The following is an 18,838-nucleotide window of genomic DNA, read 5'->3' as shown; positions in this document are numbered from 1 at the left end:
AGTTCACAGAACATCTTGTAACACTGGGCAGGAATATCTTGCAGCCCGAACAATTACACTCGCTCTTAGGAAGCTTGAACAGTTATATTGTGCAGTGGATTAACTGATGGGCAACTTTAATAACCCAGCTGAACTGAATCAGGGTGGGTTGGGTCTAGAAGATCCACCTGAGGATTCTTGCCAACAGTATAGAAAAGAGAACCGGGCGGTGGTGGTCTGGGGCTGTTGATTTTCTAGAAGCTTTAGCTGTAGGTGATTTTCCTGATGCACACTTGGCTGTTCTCTTATCAGAGGAGCTCGGGGCCTCGCTGTCCCTGGGAATGGCTGCTGTTCTCCTCAGGGGAGCTCTGACCTTCACCGTGAGCATCACTTCCTGGCTCCGGTGTGGATCTCTCAGCCCGGTGGCACAAATCCTTCACCCCACCGGCACAGGTTTTCTGGCTTCCACCCCTGGCCTTTGGGCCTTCCTGGGGCAGAGCCTCAATACAGACAAGCAGGAGACACTGCCGTGGGCTCCAGGCTACTGGATGAACTCGAGGAGGACATTGCCTGGGACTCTAGGCCTTCAGCTGGACTTGTGCGGGACATTGCCATGGGATCCAGACCCTCGGCTCGATTCTTTAGGTCTCTAGTGTGCAGCTAGATCTCTCGGGCTCCTCTGCATTTGACATTTTGGGTGACTGTTGTAAACTAACCCTATAAATCATGTGTCCTGTATTCAATCTATTCCCTCGCAAAACCCTGACTACAACACATTGCTTGAACAGTTACATTTGCGGCGCAGGTGGCTTTAACAAAATGTCTTATGATTCCTGGCAAAAACATGGGGAGGTGGCTGGGGGTACAGAAAGGCCTGCCAGGCTGTACATTATTTCCTAACCATAACAGGAAGCAGGCTAGGACCCCGGGATGGCCACATTCATGCTACCTCCTTCCTTCAAACTTGCGGCCTTCACGTGGACAGAACGCCCAGTTCTGACCCATTGTAGGCCCTTCCTGGGGCTCCATTACCCTTCTGCAGGTTGAGCACGAAGACTCAACATGTTTGAAGGTGGTCGGGGGGAGCGGGGTCACTGCTCTAAGTAAGCACAGACCCTGGTGCCAGAGCAAAAGATCAGATAGGACGTCCCGAGCCATGCACAGGGTTCACCCGCGTTTCTGTGAGAGCCACTGGTCAGACTACAACAGCTTTGGTCTTCACTTCCTCAGAGAGCACCTCAGAGACCCCATCCTGTGTGCTGCCTCCCTTACGTTCAAGCATAAATCCCAATTCTGCCTCTGATGAAATCTCTTGCCTCTTGTGATTTCTCTCTCAACTGAGCAAAAGAACCTCAGCTGAGCAGGTAACGCTGGTCAATCACCACCACAGCTGAAGTCAGTTCCCTCTGGGCCAGTTGAACTTCCCGCCCGAAGGAAACAAAATCATCCCATCAGCCAGACCCACTCACCTTGCAGGGCTCACGTACTGCAAGTAGATAATTTGGAGCAGTTTGGTAGTTAGTAGGGACAGAGACTTTGAGGCCGACAGACTCGGCATAAGTCTGATTCGTTAGGTGTATGGACAGGGGTACCCCTAAGAACAGCAAGTTTGAGTAAATCGGGTTATAATCCCAGATACAGGATAAGTTACTAATAGTTAAGAGATCTATGGCACATAAAGGCTTAGGACACAGAGCTCAAGTAACGCAGACCTACGTTCACGCATTTACTACAATTTCACAGTGAAATATAGAGTACCGTAAGGACAGTTAGGGAGGAACAGGCAGCGAAGGGGGCGACCCGGGCGGCCCGCTCACTCCAGGCGCCGTGGACTGGAGCAGCCGCCCTCCGTGGGGCTCTGCCGATGCTTGCTAGGTGCCCATAGCTCCTGTGAACCTTGGCTCACCCCACAAACAAAAGCTGAGACCCTGACTGTAACGGTCAGTGCTTACCCCCGTAACTGTGGGCAAGGCGAAGACAGCAGGCTGAGACGCACCTCGCGAGCTCCTCCCGGCCGCAGTCCCCGCTGCGGCGTAGGGCGCAGTGTTACGTTGCTGCACCTGTGCTCCGTGTGGCTTTCGCTTTCCGAGTTCCTCCTCCTGCCCTGGGAAGACCTGACTTCTTCCCACTAGGCGGATCTTGGGCTTTGAGTCGGCCCCACCTCTTCATTCTATGCCGGGGTGTAGAGCAAGCGCCGGAGGGAGACCCCCAGTCTTGAATCACAGGACGCGCGGGCGCTACCGTGGCCCGTGGCCTGTCCACCTCACCTTCCCACGGGGGACCCAGGCGGCTAACAAGTGCCGAGTGCGCACCAGACACTATCCTGAAGCAAAGTGAGGGGTCTGTGAAGACAGCAATTTCATCTGGCCAAATTTAAATTGCTTTGGCTTCTAGTTGAGACTTTTAAGTCAGAACAGAAATATACATATCCCGAGTCAAAACCAGGGGAAACAAGACTCAACTGCGACAATCTCATTCCGTCGTAAATGAACAATTTGGACAAATAACCACCAGGTGGCAGCAGTGCCTCTTCACATTTCTGCATTTGCAATTACACACGCTTTTGATTCTCTTTGGTGGGTGCTGAAACCAATTGATTTTCACAGTACTACTAAATAACGTAGAGTGTCAAATTAGCAAGTCTTTTAGCGAATATCTAGGTCTGGTGTGATCTTTCTCTCCCAGGCTTCCATGTTGATCTCAGTGCCTTTGCATTCTCAGGTCACAAATCTTAACTGGAATCACCTCACAAGCCAGTTGACAGCTCTGAAAATTAGAGTTCAAGGTGCTTCCTGGATTGCGTGCTCAATTCCAGGGCCTTGCTTCTACTTAAAAGCTAAAAATTCCTTGCTGGTGAATAATCATCAGGAAGAAGTATCCCTTCACTCTTTTTCTCTCTTTGGGGGGTGTGGCAGCGGAAAGGCTATGCTAGGGATTGAACCCAGGGCCTCTCATACGCGAAACAGGCACACTACTGCTGAACTGTACAGCCCCAGCCGGCTATTCCTGCTTTTGTCAAGTTGGAACGGAAGGATGCCGATATAAACCAATCTGTACAGGCTGCAAACCCAAGTAGAAAAAGATCAAAGCTTAAGGGGAAAGTGGAAGATTTAAGGGTGACAGGATGCAGCTACAGAGGAGGCCGCTCATCCTTACCTCCTTCCGCTGAGGAGCCTGGGAGAGACGCTATTGGCCTGGTGTGGGTCATGTGATACAAGGCACTTAATGGCCTCTCGGTCCATCCGTTCGCAGGGAGAGAGAATTCCCCAAGGCGGAATCTGGGGTGCTGTTACCAATGCAAAGGGGACTGCATATTCAATGGCCAGAAACGAAATAAATTTCCACATAATTAATATCCCCCCCCGTTTTTTCTTTCCAACATGGAGGATCAAACCCGCGGCCTCCACACTAAACTCCATACCCAGCACCTTTTATTTTTTTATTTTGAAACACAGTCTCACTAAATTGCCCAAGCTGGTTTTGAACTTATAATCCTTCTGCCTCAGTCTTTCAAGGAGCTGGAAGTACAAGTGTGCACCACCCACACCCAGCTCCTTTTTAAAAAAAATATAATTTCTGTGCGTGCTGTACTGAAATCTTTGCATTTGCTAATCACTTCCTAGGGCCACCGAGTTTTATGCTCAAAGAGAGAAAGAAGAGATCTGACAAAGAAGGCACCGGTGTGTTAGGCCATCACTGCCTCCTGCCCGAGTATTTCCAGTTGCAATCTGCCAACATCCCCCATCCAAGTCCCCAGAGAGCTTGTTATAGTGGCAGATTCCAGGGCCCCAGTCCTTGAAATTCCTGTTCAACAAGTGTGGGGTGCAGCTCCCTCTCCCCGGGAGGATTCTAAGGTAGAGCGACTATGTACCATGCTTTAAGAAGCTTTCTCTCCAACCAGCAAATGATAAAGACCTTTCCAAGCACAGGGAGACAGAAATGTGAAATCGTCTTGAAGTTGTAGATGAAATCTGGTTATTTCTCATGTACCTGCCTTGGCCAGAAGACAAGCCGGTAGGAGGGCGGCACGTACCCCAGCCTGGATGGGTACTCCGGTGACCATGTAGTCTCGGGCAGGGTGGTGGGGCTCCAGCCCACCTCTTGCTAACAGGTGGGGGTCACTCTGCAGCTGGACATCCATGGGTGGGGGGCTTCAGATCCTGACTTAAACACCCTAATCCTGTCCCTCTCAGGAAGCCTGGAGGATGAGCTTCGGCCCAACACCTGCTGCTGTGCTGACCCCACACTTTCCAGGTTCCCATCATCTAAATGCCGAGATCAGAAGAGATCAGCCACAGCCTAGGCCAGGAAGCCCCTTGTGGTTGAGCCCTGCTATTGTGGCTTCCCCCTTCTCTGCGGCATCGGCACTTTCCTAAACCACTCTTTGCCCTTGTCATAATTTTTAAATTGTGGTTTAAACTGCACATAGCGTGAAGTCCACCCTCTTGAATGTTCTCGTGTGCAGTGGAGTATCGCTAGCTACAGGCACACAGTGTTGTACTGCAGATATTGTTCACTGCGCACAACCAGCTCTGCACCTACTAAACAGCAACCCCTCCCCCCCGCACCCTCCAGCACTTGGCAACAACACCCTCTTCTCTGTGCCCCTGAATCTGACTCCTTTAGATACCTTTATGTAGGTGGAACAGAGAGGTGCATTAATGGATGGATGGGCAGATGGATGGATGGGTGGATGGAGAAAATAGGATCTAGCTGCACAGTGGAATATTACTAAACCATAAACACAAAGGAGGTGGAACTAAGGGCGTAGCTCAGTGTAGCCCACATACCTAGCCCGGAGAAACACTGCACGATCCTGTTGGACTTGGCTGCCTGCCAAGTTGTGAAGTGAACTGGAGACAGAGCTCCCCTGGCCACCACCCCTGCGAATTTTGTTGAACAGCCTTGATGCTCAGGCTGCCTCCCAGACAGATTCAATCACAACCTCGGTGGGATCTGGGCGGCGGCAGCCTCCCAAGTGCTTCCGGCCAACGTTGAGGACTCAGGATTTGGGAGTCAGAAGATCTAAGTTTGAGCCCTAAATTTGCTGCATACTCGGTAGGTGACACAGGCCCAGTGACTTGGTGATAATAAAAGCTGAACGACCATCATCAAGCACTGACTAGCTGTCCCCCTGCAGTTGCTGCCAGTAGAGAAACCAACCAGTTTGCCCAGGGTTGCAGAGCAGGGAAATGGGGCCAATTAATCCAGGGCAGTTGGCTCAGTGAGGAGAATTCTGGGGACAGCAGGTCCCCTTGGCTCTGGTGAAATATTTCCTCAAGGCCTAGGTCTCCCACCTCGCTCTAAGGTCTGGGCGTTCAGGGGGTGCTGCCTCAACAATTTCACTGCCCCTCCTGGCCAAAAAGTAAAATTCTGTGACTTCCAGTGTCCAGGGCAAGTCCCATCTCTCTCCGTGCACATGCCAAGCCCTGGGGAAGTCGCACTGTCGACTCCTACAAACACAGGGGAGCAACGTTCCCCTGGCTCTGGTTGGTCCGGCTGATGACAAGCCCTTGAGCAAACACTCCGTGTGAGCTCTGGATGGAGCGTCTCGGTCTGCCCTGCTGGCTGAGATGCTGAGGTTCCCGGCGGAGAGCGGCCATAGCCCCTGTCCTGTCTTCCTGGCCTGTCCTGCGTTGCCTTGGGCCGATCACCTCCAGACCGCCCGTCACGGGGTTTCCTGACACACACCAAACCACAGCAGGGCCCGCCCCGCAAGGGACGGCCGCAAGCCTGGAGACAGTTTGGCTTGTCACGCAGTAGTAGTAGGAGAGGTACATAGGGTGCGGATGAAACACACGGCAAATGTCTAAATCACAGATAAGAAGGGTATTACAGTGAAGGACTTGCCACTAACATTAAACCCCTCCAAACACTCCTCCTCACTTCTAACGTGCTTATCCCACTGTTTTGTTGTTTATTTTAAAGAATTAATTGTATTGGTACATTGTGTGTATATTTATATTCACATATATATTCATATATATAACACGATCACATAATCATAGGAAATCTGTAACAGTAAATAATATACCCTGTGGCCAGGGATTTAGCTCAGTGGTTCCAGCACCTGCCCTGGAAGCAAAAAGACCCAAGTTCAATCCCTGGTACAAAAAAAAAATATATATATATATACACACATTCTTTTTTTCCCCAACCTCCTCCCCCCTTTCAACCTCTTTCCCCCCCTCTTTTTTTTTTTTTTTTTTTCCTTTGAGACAGGGTCTCACTATGTAGTTGAGACTGCTCTGGAACTCTCTATGTAGCCCAGGCTGGTCTCAAACTCAGCCATCCTCCTGCCTCAGCCTCTCGAGTGCTGGGATTACAGGTGTGCGCCACCACACCCGGTCCTTTCCCCCTCTATTTACAAAAGCTTTTCTCTTATTCTTTTTGCTTTTCTTTTCTACTCCTTAGCCCATTGTTCTTGTCACTTTCCAAAGCAATTCTGGGAGTCCTCTCTCATGAGTGTCTTTACAAGGTATGGTAAAAAATGTGGTGCATCCTGCTGCTGAGGGCCATCCAGTGGAACGGCAGCTTGTGAAAATCCTAGTGTGCGTCCTCATCCCCTTATTCGCTGCATCTGGCACCATGCAACTCCCAGCTCCTTTCCAAAGTCAAAATGACCGTGAAAGGTCAACATGTTGAGTTAATTCCAGACATAGCGGCAGCCACAGCAGTACAACTAAAGACACTCATGAAAGAGGACTTTCAGAAGTGCCTCAGAAAGTGGCAAGAATGGGCCAGGCAAGGTGGCGCACGCCTATAATCCCAGCACTTGGGAGGCTGAGGCAGGAGGATCGCTGTGAGTTCGAGACCAGCCTGGGCTACATAGTGAGTTCCGGGTCAGTCACAATTACATAGTGAGACCCTATCTCAAGAAACCAAAAATAAATAAAATAAGTAAATAAATAGTTAATGATACCAGCACCACTACCAATAATAAAAGCATCTCCCATACCACTTTGTATGCATTGCTTAATTTAATGGATACATAAATATATTTTCTGATATCTACATCTATCTATCCATATATGTAAAATCTCCACAACTGACACTGAGCCGTGTGGCCCTGTCATTTATGGACTGAGACAGGAACCCAACCCTGGCCTTTTGCTGGTGCTTGTCAAGGGCAGGCAGTGGGAGGCAGGGATGAAGGCTCTGACCTGTGAGCTTCTAACCCATGTACTCTGTTTCTGATGTTTTTCGTTTCAGGAGGTAGATTTGCTAAAATGTTGCCAAGAACGGATGAGACAGTTCGCTCAAAGAGTTGATATCCAGATGCGGTAATGGATTCTTTCTGTCCCAGCCCCTTAGGGTTTGTTTTGTGGCTTCCAGGTTTCAGGAGTTAGACAGATGGGTCCACTTGTTTTGGGGTGGTTTTTTTGGCTAGTGGTGTTCTGCTAAATGTTTAACAACCAGCTCTCAGCCTGTAATCCCAGCACTCTGGAGGCTGAGGCAGGAGGATCGCTGTGAGTTCGAGACCGGCCTGGGCTACGTAGTGAGTTCCAGGTCAGTCTCAACTACGTAGAGAGACCCTGTCTCAAAAAACAAACAAAATAAAGAAAAAAAGAAAGTGGCAAGAATAATGGGATAAGTGTGCTTGAAGCGAGTGGGAATATTCTGAGAAAAATTAATAGCAATTCATCTTTTACTTTAATAATTAAAAAAAACAGCATTTACTGTTTTCATTGATCACACCTTGTATACTGGCATCTAGTAGGTACAGGGTGGGCATCCTGTGGACCACCCACTGTGCCCAGGATGCCTGCACCACCAGATTGTCCAGTCCAGTGTCCGTGGGGCTGAGACTGAGACACCCTGACCGACAAGGTCAGGTACGGAGCTCTGAAGTGGAAAGATCTTGAAAGACAGCATTCACAAGTAGTTTTCATAATATGTCTATTTACAATGACTTCAAAATGTGTTTGTACTTTTTTGGGGGGGTTTGGGTGGGTACCAGGAATCGAACTTGGATCCTTGAGCTTGCGAGGCAGGCGGCGGAACTACTGAGCTAAATCCCCAGCATGTGTTTGTACTTTTAAAGGTTTTCTTTTTCTGATATGATCGTCCGCTGGTCTGAGGGTACTGGTCCCAGGATCCTTGTGCACACCAAAATCCAAGGATGCTCGAGTCCCCTATATAAAATACTATCAAATTTGCACATAACCCACACAATCCTCTCATACTTCAAGGCATCTCTAGGCTTCTAATAATACCCAATATGATGCCAATGCTATGTACATAGTTATACTGTACCTTTTAGGGCATGGTGACAAGGAAAAAAGCCCATACATGTTCAGCACAGATGTAATTTTTAAAAAAATATTTTCCAGCCGAGAATGATTCCAAGACACCTAACCCAGAGATATCAAACCTACAGACACAGGGTGGCTGAAATTATTCAGTCAACTGTATGCCAACACCCAGCTGCAAGCAGTAAATCTAACTGGAAGTAGTAACACTCCTGGGGAAACAGGGATACAAAAATGAGTAAGTGGAGATCAATAACATCAGTACATAGCAGTGGTCTGATAGATTTAAATCAACGAAGACTTAACCCCCATTAGTTTTCACCAGCATGGAGGTGTTGCTAAATTCGGCCTGAACTGCTTTTGTTGCTGAACTGCCACGCGCCACCACTAGGGGGCGGTAGTCTCACCTGTGCCTCAGCCTTCTGGAAGGATTGCTTTAGGTTTTCCGATCCCTGTACTCTGCTCTCCTCTCTTGAAACTACAAACATGATGTAAACGACTAAATGTGGCTATGTCCAGTAAAACTCTATTTACAAAGTCAGGCGATGGCTGGATCTGGACCATGGGCCATAGTTTGAATTGGGCTTAAACTATCACCTTAACTTGTGGAGGTGTAAGAATGAGAAACTGTAGGAAACACAGCGGGATGTTGGTGTGTTCAACTTCTTACAGCCCTCAGTAAGATTCTACAAGAAAAAAGTAAATCTTGGGGCAAAGCTGGCTCACCAAAACCAGAAATGGAACACAATATGGCTTTACTGAGATGCTTTCCACAACACTTGCCATCTACGTGGATGGCGATTTGGTGGCACCTGCCACACAACCCAATAGTTAGGAGACCTACGGGATGGACAAGTCAAACTCTGCACCAAGAGCACACACCTGTCATCCAAGCACCCTGGGAAGCTGAGGCAGGAAGGTTACAAGTTCAAACCCAGCCTGGGCGATTTAGTACCTTTGTGAGACCTTGTCTCAAAATCAAAAATAAAAAGGGGATGGGCTGTAGCTCAGGCAAAAGCCCTGGTTTCAATCTCTGGTACCCCACAGGGGGGAAAAAAAGTCAGCAGACACTGTCTGTAGAGGGCCAGGTAACTACATTCGGGCTTTGAAGGCCATGCGGTTGCTACGGCAACTCTGCCACGTCTAGTGAAGGCAGCCACACACGGTAGCTACCCAGACAAGCATGCCTATGTTCCAAAGAAACCTGACCCTGAAACTGAACTTTGTGTCATGTTCACCTTGGATTAGTCTTTTTACTTTTTGTCCATTTAAAAGCATAAAAACCATTTTTAGTTCGCAGCCCAAAGAAAAGCACATAGCAGGACAGCTCTGAGGCCCACTGGGCTCTGCTTAAGACCAAGATAAGATTCCCTATTAAAACTGCCTTCCTGGACCCTTTGCTAGGAACCTCCCACAGGACTAAGTAGTTTCATGACCTAGCACAGTGCCTGGATCATAGCAGGTATAAGATGTTTGGCCACTGACTGACGAGTGAATAACAGGCTACTTCCTGAGTGGAAGAGTTACAAAACAGAGTGCTCTGGGGGTGACCACTATCCATCTGCTACCCAGACAAAAAATAAAAAATAAAAAGACCTAGAAACACAAAGACTACAGACGGTAGCCCATGGAGATTTTGTTTGTAAGCCCTGCAAACAAGCAAAGAAATAAAGCTACTTTTGGCATTTGCTAGATAAAAAATTAAAAGATCGGTCTGTCTCTGGCTGAATTTTTCAGTTTTCAGCACAGCATGCTAAAGAGATAGTCTGATGTGCATTATGACCCTCCCGGTCTAGAGCAGAGGTCTTTGTTAGATGCAGACTAAAGAACAGGACCAGGAGTTGGGTGTGATGGTGCAGCACCTGTAGTCCAGCTATCGGAGAAGCTGAGGCAGGAGGATCCCTTAAGCCCAGGATTTGAGGCCAGCCTGGGCAACACAGCAAACAAAAACAAAGAATACTGTTACAGCATAGATCTAAAATGTACCCCGCAAAGTCTCATCTGTTTGGAGGGTGATTGGCTCATGGGGTCCTCGACTCACCAGTGGATTCATCCGTTGATGAGCTCAGTAGCTGAACGTGCTGTGTCACTGGAAGTGGGGCCCTGGAAAGGTGTATTCTTGCCCCTGGCTCCTCCTTTCGCCCTCCGCTTCCTGGACACCATGGATGGAGCTGCTGGCTTCCTCCAGGCCCATTCATGCCATTTCTGCCTTGGAGTCAGCCAACCACAGACTGAACCCACTGGAGACTATGAGTCCAACAAACCTCTCCTCTTTCAAGTTGTAGCACTGGGTGTTTTGTCCCAGCAATGGACGAGTGACTAAGACAACTGCTTTCCGGGAAGCTCTGCAAAATGGAAACACGAGGCTGCTTGCTCAAAGATGTTAAGATGGCACCAGGAGATCACTCGCCAAGCACTGGGCCCTTCAACATGGGGCACTGTAGAGCTCACACAGCCGCCGCGCCAGTAACGGGGGCCAAGGCAGATCATCCCGCGGCGACAGGCTTTCTTGGGTGGGCAGCCCTAACAACTGCGCGTTACCGTCTTTCCGAGACGTCCCATGACCCCCGCCACTCCAGAGGGCAGCATCTCACCCAGGCTGCTGTCACGCCATGAGATTCTGCAGCTCTGGGCAATTTGGTTTTAAATTTTGCATGTACACTCTCAAGACTACACAAAGACATAGAAAAGGGGATTATTGTACGGGAACACTAAGTACAAAATATCTACCTACCCTAAAATCACAAAGCTCACCAGTATAACCTCCCAGCCTTTCCCTGGCATTTCCTTTCCCCACGGCCTTCAGATATACAAAACTTTCCAAGTTGCTCTATGCTAAGTAACCTGGGAGCGACTAGTGGATTTAGCAATTCCCAACCCAGGTGAACTTTGCTGTGAAGCAGCTCCCACGGGGGCTGCTGCGTTTTGAGCGCTCACTTTGGGGCCTGGGGTCGTGGGTTCTCCCACCACCTGTAGGAGCGGGTGTCAGGCAGCCTCCGACCCTCCTGTGCCCGGGTCTGTGCACGCGCATTCACACACAGCAACGCGCCAAGCATTCGGAACCAGGCTCATTGGAACAGAGACACAAAATAACTTTAATGCAAATAACAAAACAAGTTAGTCTGCCTCCATCATACGTTCCCCCCCAAGAAAGGATTACAGTACTTTATAAAAATGTCATAAGATATGCAAACTATAGTTCCTTCAAATACAGTTATAAATTTGGTCCTAATATTTGCTTCTTGGTCTATGGCTATACCACCCTGAATGCGCCTGATCTCGTCTAATATTTGCTTCCTGGACATCTTAGCATCTTTGGTTGTAGTTCTCGAATAACCGACAATAAGCACCAACTGAGGGCTGATTCTACTATGGGGAAGATGGGCGGATATTTTCTCCCTGACTTCGCCAGCTCTCTCCACCTTCCCCAGTGCCGCGTCGCACAGCAGGGAAGAAGCATCTCTCCTGTCCCCCCAAACCTCAGTGTCGCAGATGGATGTGGCCCTGATGTCAGACAGAGGGGCAGCCAGCTGGGAAAACCCGAGGTCATCCTGGACGGTACCCATGCAGACACCTTTGCAGCCCTGAGGATTTTTTGGGGGAAGGGAATTCACGCACTCCTTGAGGGTTAGGCTCCAAGATATTTTGTGGTTCCATTGTGGTGTCAGAGCATTAGAGAGAGCCCACCTGGGGAGTAAGTGTGAAGGGCACTTTACACCCAGATCCCACCATACCTGATATCCACCTGAGTGGCTCTGCTGCCCAGATCATGCCTCTTGGGGATCCTCTTTTGCCTCATTTGCTGTGGGGTCCTTGGGGTCCTCCTCAGAAGTGTTCTCTGGGTATAGTACAGGCAGGCACTGCCCTCAAATGCCATCTGTCTGAGCTGATTTAGGCGGATCTAATGCCTTGGAGCATTTAAAAACAGGTGCACATAAGCCAGGCTTCCTCCAACCTCGGGGCCTGTTTCGAATCCTCAGCGGTGCCTTCTGCAGCTCCATCTGAGTTTGTGGTCAGTGTTCCTAACTGGTCTGTCCCCTCCACCAGCCCCAGGAGGACACAGGCTGTCTTGGGAGGGCGTCCCTGGAGCCCAGCACGTGGCGAGTCTGCCAGAATTTATGTTGAATAAACGAGCAAGTGAGAGAACGGTGGATGGTTCTCTGGGGCTGCAGGGATGGGAGTTAGCAGAGGCAGCCAGCTCTAGGGCACAGGGCCGGAAGAGAAGAAAGAGGCCCGGGAAGGTGTGGGGCCTCTGGGACACATGCCTGGGAGCGCAGCGCAGGTGGCCCGGATGTAAACAGCTGTGGAAGAGTCAGCAAGAACTGAGTGCTGATACGGAAGCCTTGTCTGGCTGGAATGGGCCTTCTCCACACAAGTCTGCTAGCAGCCTGCTCACCTGGCTTGGGGCTTGTAGTGTCCAAGCCAGTGCATCCCAGCACCTTCCGAGGAGCTTGTTAGAAATGCAGATTCCCAGGGCCGTCCCCTGAAGACCTAGGCTGTGGGTCGGGGGAGTGCACCTGGAGTCTGCGTGTTAAAATAGGGTCCATGGAATCACTTGTAGAGATGCTTTGCCTACATCTGAGGACTACCGGAAGATCACTGCCCCTAAGGCAAGTCAGAGACACTGACAGCAATTCCGGGTGGCAACCCCACCCCACTGCAGGGGGACAAGGGCTCTGGTTTCCTTGTAGACAGGACATCGGGGGCTGTCCACACCTGGTTCTCAGGTGAACTTGGGCTCAGCCACTGAGGACACTGTAAGCCCTCACCTGGGTCCCTCCTCACCACCTCTTCCACCTGGGGACAGATTCAGGAAGGGAAGTTGAGGAGGGGGTGGGGGGGCGAGGCCAAGCCTTATAGGCAGCACCTCCCAGAGACCCAGCCTGCTCTCCACACCCCTCCCCAGCCCCAGGTTTAAGAAACATCCCACCCAGTGCTCCCTGGATTGTGCCTTTGTCCTGCTGAGACTCTTGGGTAGGCAGGAGTTCTGAATACCAGCCTATCCTCTGATCTCAAAAACACAAGAACTCCTCTCTCTCCACTCCCGTCCCCCATCCCTTTTTGGCTTCTAAAGGAAACAATATGTTTGCTAGAAAAACCACACAAAAAAAAAAAAAGGTTATATACAAAATGGTTATCTGGTGTGGATTCTGCAGAGCCGGGACCCAGCTCCGTGGCTCTATTTGCGCTTCCGCAGGACGGTGTACATGAGGCTGCTGACCAAGGTGAAGGCGAAGGCCACCCAGGCCAGGATGAACGAGTAGCCGTATCTGCCTTCTGATGTCTGCAAGTAGACAAGGTTTGTCCTGTGAAAGTCCTCTCGGCGGTCGGTGTAAATCGCAGCACCAATCATGACGCACAGACCTGTCCGGGACAAAGCAGGGTTCCCATATAGCCACAGTGCGCTCCAGTCAGGCGTTGGCCTGGGGATTTAGCTCAGTGGTTCTGCTGCCTGCCTTGCAAGCGCAAGGTCCTGAGTTCGATTCCCGGGTATCAAAAACAAAAAACCAAAGAGTCAGGGGCCTGGGGCTGGAGTGAAGACAGACTTCAGCCTCTAGTGCTGGTAGGTACTCATCCCAGTTGATTAGGAACATTACACTAATGGTGGCACAGTATTGCCTCCTACCTTGTAGCTACTTTCTTCCCTTTACTGCTGGCCTAATCTAGTCTTGCTGGGGCATCAAGCACCAGCCCAGAAGAAGGAGGGAGCACCCTTGTCCTATGAAAGGGCCTGAGTTTATACACACAGTCCAGGCTCTGTGTTCCAACAGAACTTTATTTACAAAAGCATGGGCCACAGTTTGTCAAACCTGTTTACGTGTTATAATCTTTGGATCTATAGATTCTGGCCACAGAAAACCCTTCAGTGAAAAATATTATTGCTTGGAAAGATGAGGGAAAAGAAAGCATTTCCAATTGCATGCTTCTTTAGATACGGATAGGTCAGGATGGAATGTTTGGTGCTGCAGCAGCCTTTTTGGGGCCATGAAAGGTCGTCAACATTTTTAAGATGACAGAATAAAAGGATGGAAAGAGGTGGGGTGTTTGATGCTGAGGATCTGCCAAACCAACTCTGGTACCTTCCACCTCCAAGTTACTTATGTAAGAACAGGAAGTACCCTTATGGCTGAAGTCACTGTTCACCGGCTTTTCCCCTTCGTGTAGCCCAAACAGCATCCTAACTGAAATACCTGCAGCACCAATATTCACAGACAGGAAGCTGAGAGCACTGACTGTCCTTGGGGGTCCTATTCCTCTCCTGGACAGGCAGTTCTTATAGATCTGTCCACTGGGGGTGTCCCCGGCCAGCTTGATTAAAACAACCACAAATGCTCCAGTCATGTCAGAGGCTCCTTCACCTGATTCCAGCCTTGCTCAACTTCACAGGTAGAAAAGTATTCTCGGACCTGAGCTTGCTCCAAGTTCCTCCAGATGTGAGGCTGAGTTGCTCATCTCTTTACCTCCAGGAGCCTGCACAGGTCCGGCCCAAAGTACGCACATCTGCCACCAAAGCAGCCTTAAACCTGTTGGTGGCTTCCCACTGGCTTAGGAGACGCCCTCACCGTCTTCCGGAGCTGCGAGACCCCACAGGGGCGCTGCCCACCCCTCTGGCCCACGTCCCCCACAGCCCCACTGGCCTGCTCTCAGGCTGCCTGGTGTGGGGCTCGGGCCACACGATTCCCGCCCCCAGCTCGCTCTCTCCCCTCCCTAACCCAGACGTCACATTGTAGACAGCAGCTCCCCCTCCCTCACCGATCCCGGCTCAGGATTCACAGCCTCCCGAGGCCCACCTTCCCCGACTCCTAACTAAATCTGAACGCCGGGTTATAAAGTGCTCAGCCAGCTTCTCCTTTCTGAGGGTTTGCCGGACTCACACGACATGAGCTGGATGGTGGCGGTCAGGATGAACCTCTCCCCCTGCTTGAGGCGGAAGAGCTGCAGCAGGAAGATGACGAAGGCGATGCAGCAGAGGATGGTGGACAGGATCATGGAGGCCTGCACGGCCTGCATTATGGAGTAATCTGCGGGCAGAGGGTGCGGGCGCATGCTGAGGACCCGTACATCTACACCTACACCTACATCTATCTACATCTACATCTACATCTACATCTACATCTACATCTACATCTACGCAGGGGCAGCCGAGGGCAGCTGAGGAGCCTTCCGGACCGGCGCGGAGGGAGGTGCCTCGGCCAGTCAAGCTTCCCCGCCCACCTCTAGCTTGGGTGCTGAGCTGTGACTCGGGTTTGTTCTGCCCCCCTCACCCAGGAGGCACTGAGCAAAGCCAGGCCGGGCCACCTCGGCGGGTGGGGTCGGAACATCCCTTCCCCGGGGTGGGGGGCACACTCACCCTCGAAGTTCTCATTGATTTCTGTACAGTTCGTGGTGTTGACGCACACCCTCCAGACATCTGCAAAAAAGTCCTCTCCTACCCACCAGGTCTGCAAGGGGAAACGGCAACAGAGAAGGAGTGTTGGTCACTGAGGCCACACGGAGTCCTCAGCATGTGAGAAGCAAGGGGACACTGCCCCCACTGGGCTCCATCCTTCAAACCGCAGGGTGCTGGTGAGTCACCTGGGTCTCGTTCAACGCGGGCTCTGAGGCAGGAGGCCTGGGGAGGGGCTGGAGGGCTGACCCGGAACGAGGTCCCAGACGGCCCAGACTGCAGGTCTGCGGAGGGACCCACGGGGCAGATGAGGCCAAGCTGAGGCTACTCAGAGACGATCCCACCGGAAGGCATGATGTGGACAGGGCGCTGGCAGAGCAGACACCAAACTCTCCTGCCTCGGCCGGGGCACCCACCTCTCTCTGAGCTCTCTGCACCCCGCCTGCCCAGGATGGCCTTCCTTCTGCTGTGCTTCCCCCAAAGACTGGGCGCCTCCCTCACTGGGGGCCCAGCTATGAAGCTGAGCACAGTTCCGAGACCATGATGAGCACCGTCTGTCCCGCTGTCTCCTCAGCAGAGGGTGCGTGCAGGACTCCTGCTCCCAAAGCTGTCTGCCCTGTTTACTGAGTCTGGGTCCTTCTCAGGATCCCAAAGGATGCAATGCAGAACTAGACATAGAAGAGAATATCCAATACCATGTATCTCTCAGACTGTGAGCCCTCTCGAACAGCATTCACGGGGTCCCTACTCGGGCCACTCAGAGCAGCTCAGCAAGAACGTCTGGGACACGAGCTGCAGCCACCTCCCCTGACAGAATCTAGGACCTACAGCCCCCAGGGTGGTGTACATCCTGCCAGGGCCTGAACCACTGGAGGCTCAGTTCCCTCATCAGGAAATGATCGGCACTAAAGGACCGAGGCAGGCCATAGTGGCCGGGTGTTACCAAGCGGCAGGTGTGACTGCTGTCAAGATGACTAATCATAGGGAACGTCTAGGGGGCAGAGCTGGTGACCATTTGGGGGGCCTCTGAGTGGTGTTTCAGCCCCTTAAATATCTCTATAGTTTAAAATGATCAGGATTAAAGCCAGGCCTTTGGATCAGGGTGTGGGCTCAAGAGAATCTTTGTTAAAAGCTTCACTTCCTGCCTGGAAGGATTTTAATGTAAGCCAAGAGATTATTAAATATGCTCTTGCCATATGGCCGCCAGCTGGATACTAAAGGGAAGAGTTAAATTTTCAAGGGCCACGTAGAGTCTGGAAAGTTCCATGCATGAGTTCTACAGGGAGGGCATGGCCAGGTGAGCTAGGCTTCCCAGCTGGTAAGGAGGTGCTAGGGACAGGGAGCAGAGGTGGCCCAGGATGGGAGGAGAGTGGCCCTCGGTGATCTTGCTCTCTGTGAGACAGTGGGCAATGTCTGAAGAGAACTTTGATTCTTATAAATAGGGTGGATGTCTTAGTGGCATCCAACGGCATGCTGCTAGGGTTCTTCAATGGCCTGGGCAGGCCCTGCAACCAAGAATTATCCAGCTCGGATAAGGTTAAGACCTAAGATCTGCAGGACAGCCGAATTCACACACACAGTCCTCAAAGGGCCGCCCAGAGTCAGGCGTCCAAGTAGGATCCATGGGTGGGGGGATCTAGAGGGGAGAGGACGCAGGTCCCCGAAGTCCAAACCCAAACAGGTGTTGCCCTAGACGCTCCACACAGAAGCCGTGGTGGCTGAGCTTGATTGTGTCAGCCTGACTGGCATGGGAGTGACCGGGGGCAGTGGAGCACACGTCCGGGAGCGTCAGTTTGCACACCAGAGGCGTGACCTGAGGGTCTCTGTCTGGTCCCTAGTGCCTTCCTTTCTGGCACCATCCCCCGCTCTCTTCCCAGCTGCCATAACTGAGCAGCTCTGCTCCACCACGCCCTTCCACCACGGAGCCAGCTGACCATGGACTGAATCCCCCGAAGCCATGAGTGAAGTTCAACCTCTTCTTCTTTAAGTTGTGGGGGTCGGGGGCTGTGCCTCCGAATCTAATCAAGATGCCCAGGAGACACCTGGGCAGGGAGGTCACCCTCAAGTCACAGTCAAGGCAACCCTGTCCTCCATTCTGCTTCTACTGGCTCTAGATTTCAAGGCCCCCAAAATGATCGAGAAACTCACATTGTCGATGGTGGCAATGAACAGCAGAGCTGAAGAGGTGATGTGGAAGGCAATGATGAAGAAAAGAAGCACCAACATGTTCACAGAGCAGGGTGGGCCGAGAGCTCACACTGAAGCCCAGAGGAGGAGGTGCTAAAAGGAGGAGGAACAAGTTCAGTGACAGAACAAAATTCAAAAGACGAATGATAAAATTTTGTTTTATTTTGCATTGTTTTTTTTTTTGTTTTTTTGAGACAGGGTCTTCCTCAGTTGCCCAGGCTAACCTAAAACTTGCAACCCTCCTGCCTCAGCCTACAGAGTGCCAGGATTTTAGGCACGCACCACAATACCAATCTATAAATGAGCAACAGTGGATGGGGCCTGAGAAAATAAAAAATTTCTCTTCTCATCTTCCCTCCCCTAGAGACTTTTAGGGAACCAGAATCTGGCCAGGGGTGCCAAGAATTTCTTGTGGAAAAGAAGGATAAAGATTTGTTAAAATCCCTAACTCAGGAAACCGCTGTGCCTCAGCAGGCTGCAGGTACAGGGGTCAAGAAGGAGCAGCTCAGTGTACAAATATTCTGTTCACGGGCTGGGGGTGTGGCTTCGTGGGAGAGCACTTGCTTAGCATGCTCAAGGCCCAAGGTTCAATTTGTCAGTTGCAAAAAGCAAATAAATAAATAAAGCCCTATTCCTGACCTCCTCTATCCCTGGGACTCATGATCTGAGTCTTCATTATCAGAGGCCCTGTTTTGTAACAAAGCAAAATGATCACAATACAAAAGTATTTACAAAGGATCTGACCCGTTAGAAAATCAGTCCTCACTCTAACACTGCTCTTCTTAATAGCTATCCCCATATGAACAACACTGGCTCACTAAATAGAAATACAGGGGGTGGTAGATAGCAGCCATTTCTCTTCCCTCACATTAATCTAACAGGAAAACTACATTTCCCAGACTCCCTTGCAGGTAGATTGGAGCAAAAAGAGCAGTTGTGAGTCCTCCACATGCCCCCCTCACCCCATGAGGAAGTTGAGATGGTAGAGCCACACTACACTGAAACCTCACACCTTGGACAGAGACATGGATTG

The 18,838-nt window shown here is 50.8% G+C and overlaps 1 protein-coding gene across 1 annotated transcript; it reads right to left on the bottom strand.

The window, feature by feature from the left end:
- Positions 1-12,355: 12,355 nt before the first annotated feature.
- On the bottom strand, positions 12,356-17,898 carry Emp2 (epithelial membrane protein 2). The gene is made up of 4 exons (XM_010609965.3): positions 17,767-17,898; positions 15,583-15,673; positions 15,107-15,253; positions 12,356-13,595 (listed from the first exon to the last, which is right to left on the bottom strand). The coding sequence occupies exons 1-4, from the start codon at positions 17,842-17,844 to the stop codon at positions 13,411-13,413; spliced, it is 501 nt and encodes a 166-aa protein (XP_010608267.1). The 5' UTR covers positions 17,845-17,898; the 3' UTR covers positions 12,356-13,410.
- Positions 17,899-18,838: the final 940 nt, after the last annotated feature.

The sequence above is a fragment of the Fukomys damarensis genome, unplaced genomic scaffold (assembly GCF_012274545.1).
Source record: "Fukomys damarensis isolate Sample0158 unplaced genomic scaffold, DMR_v1.0_HiC HiC_scaffold_34, whole genome shotgun sequence".
In the NCBI taxonomy this organism is placed as follows: Eukaryota; Metazoa; Chordata; class Mammalia; order Rodentia; family Bathyergidae; genus Fukomys; species Fukomys damarensis.
This window is presented reverse-complemented; position numbering and strand designations above follow the sequence as displayed.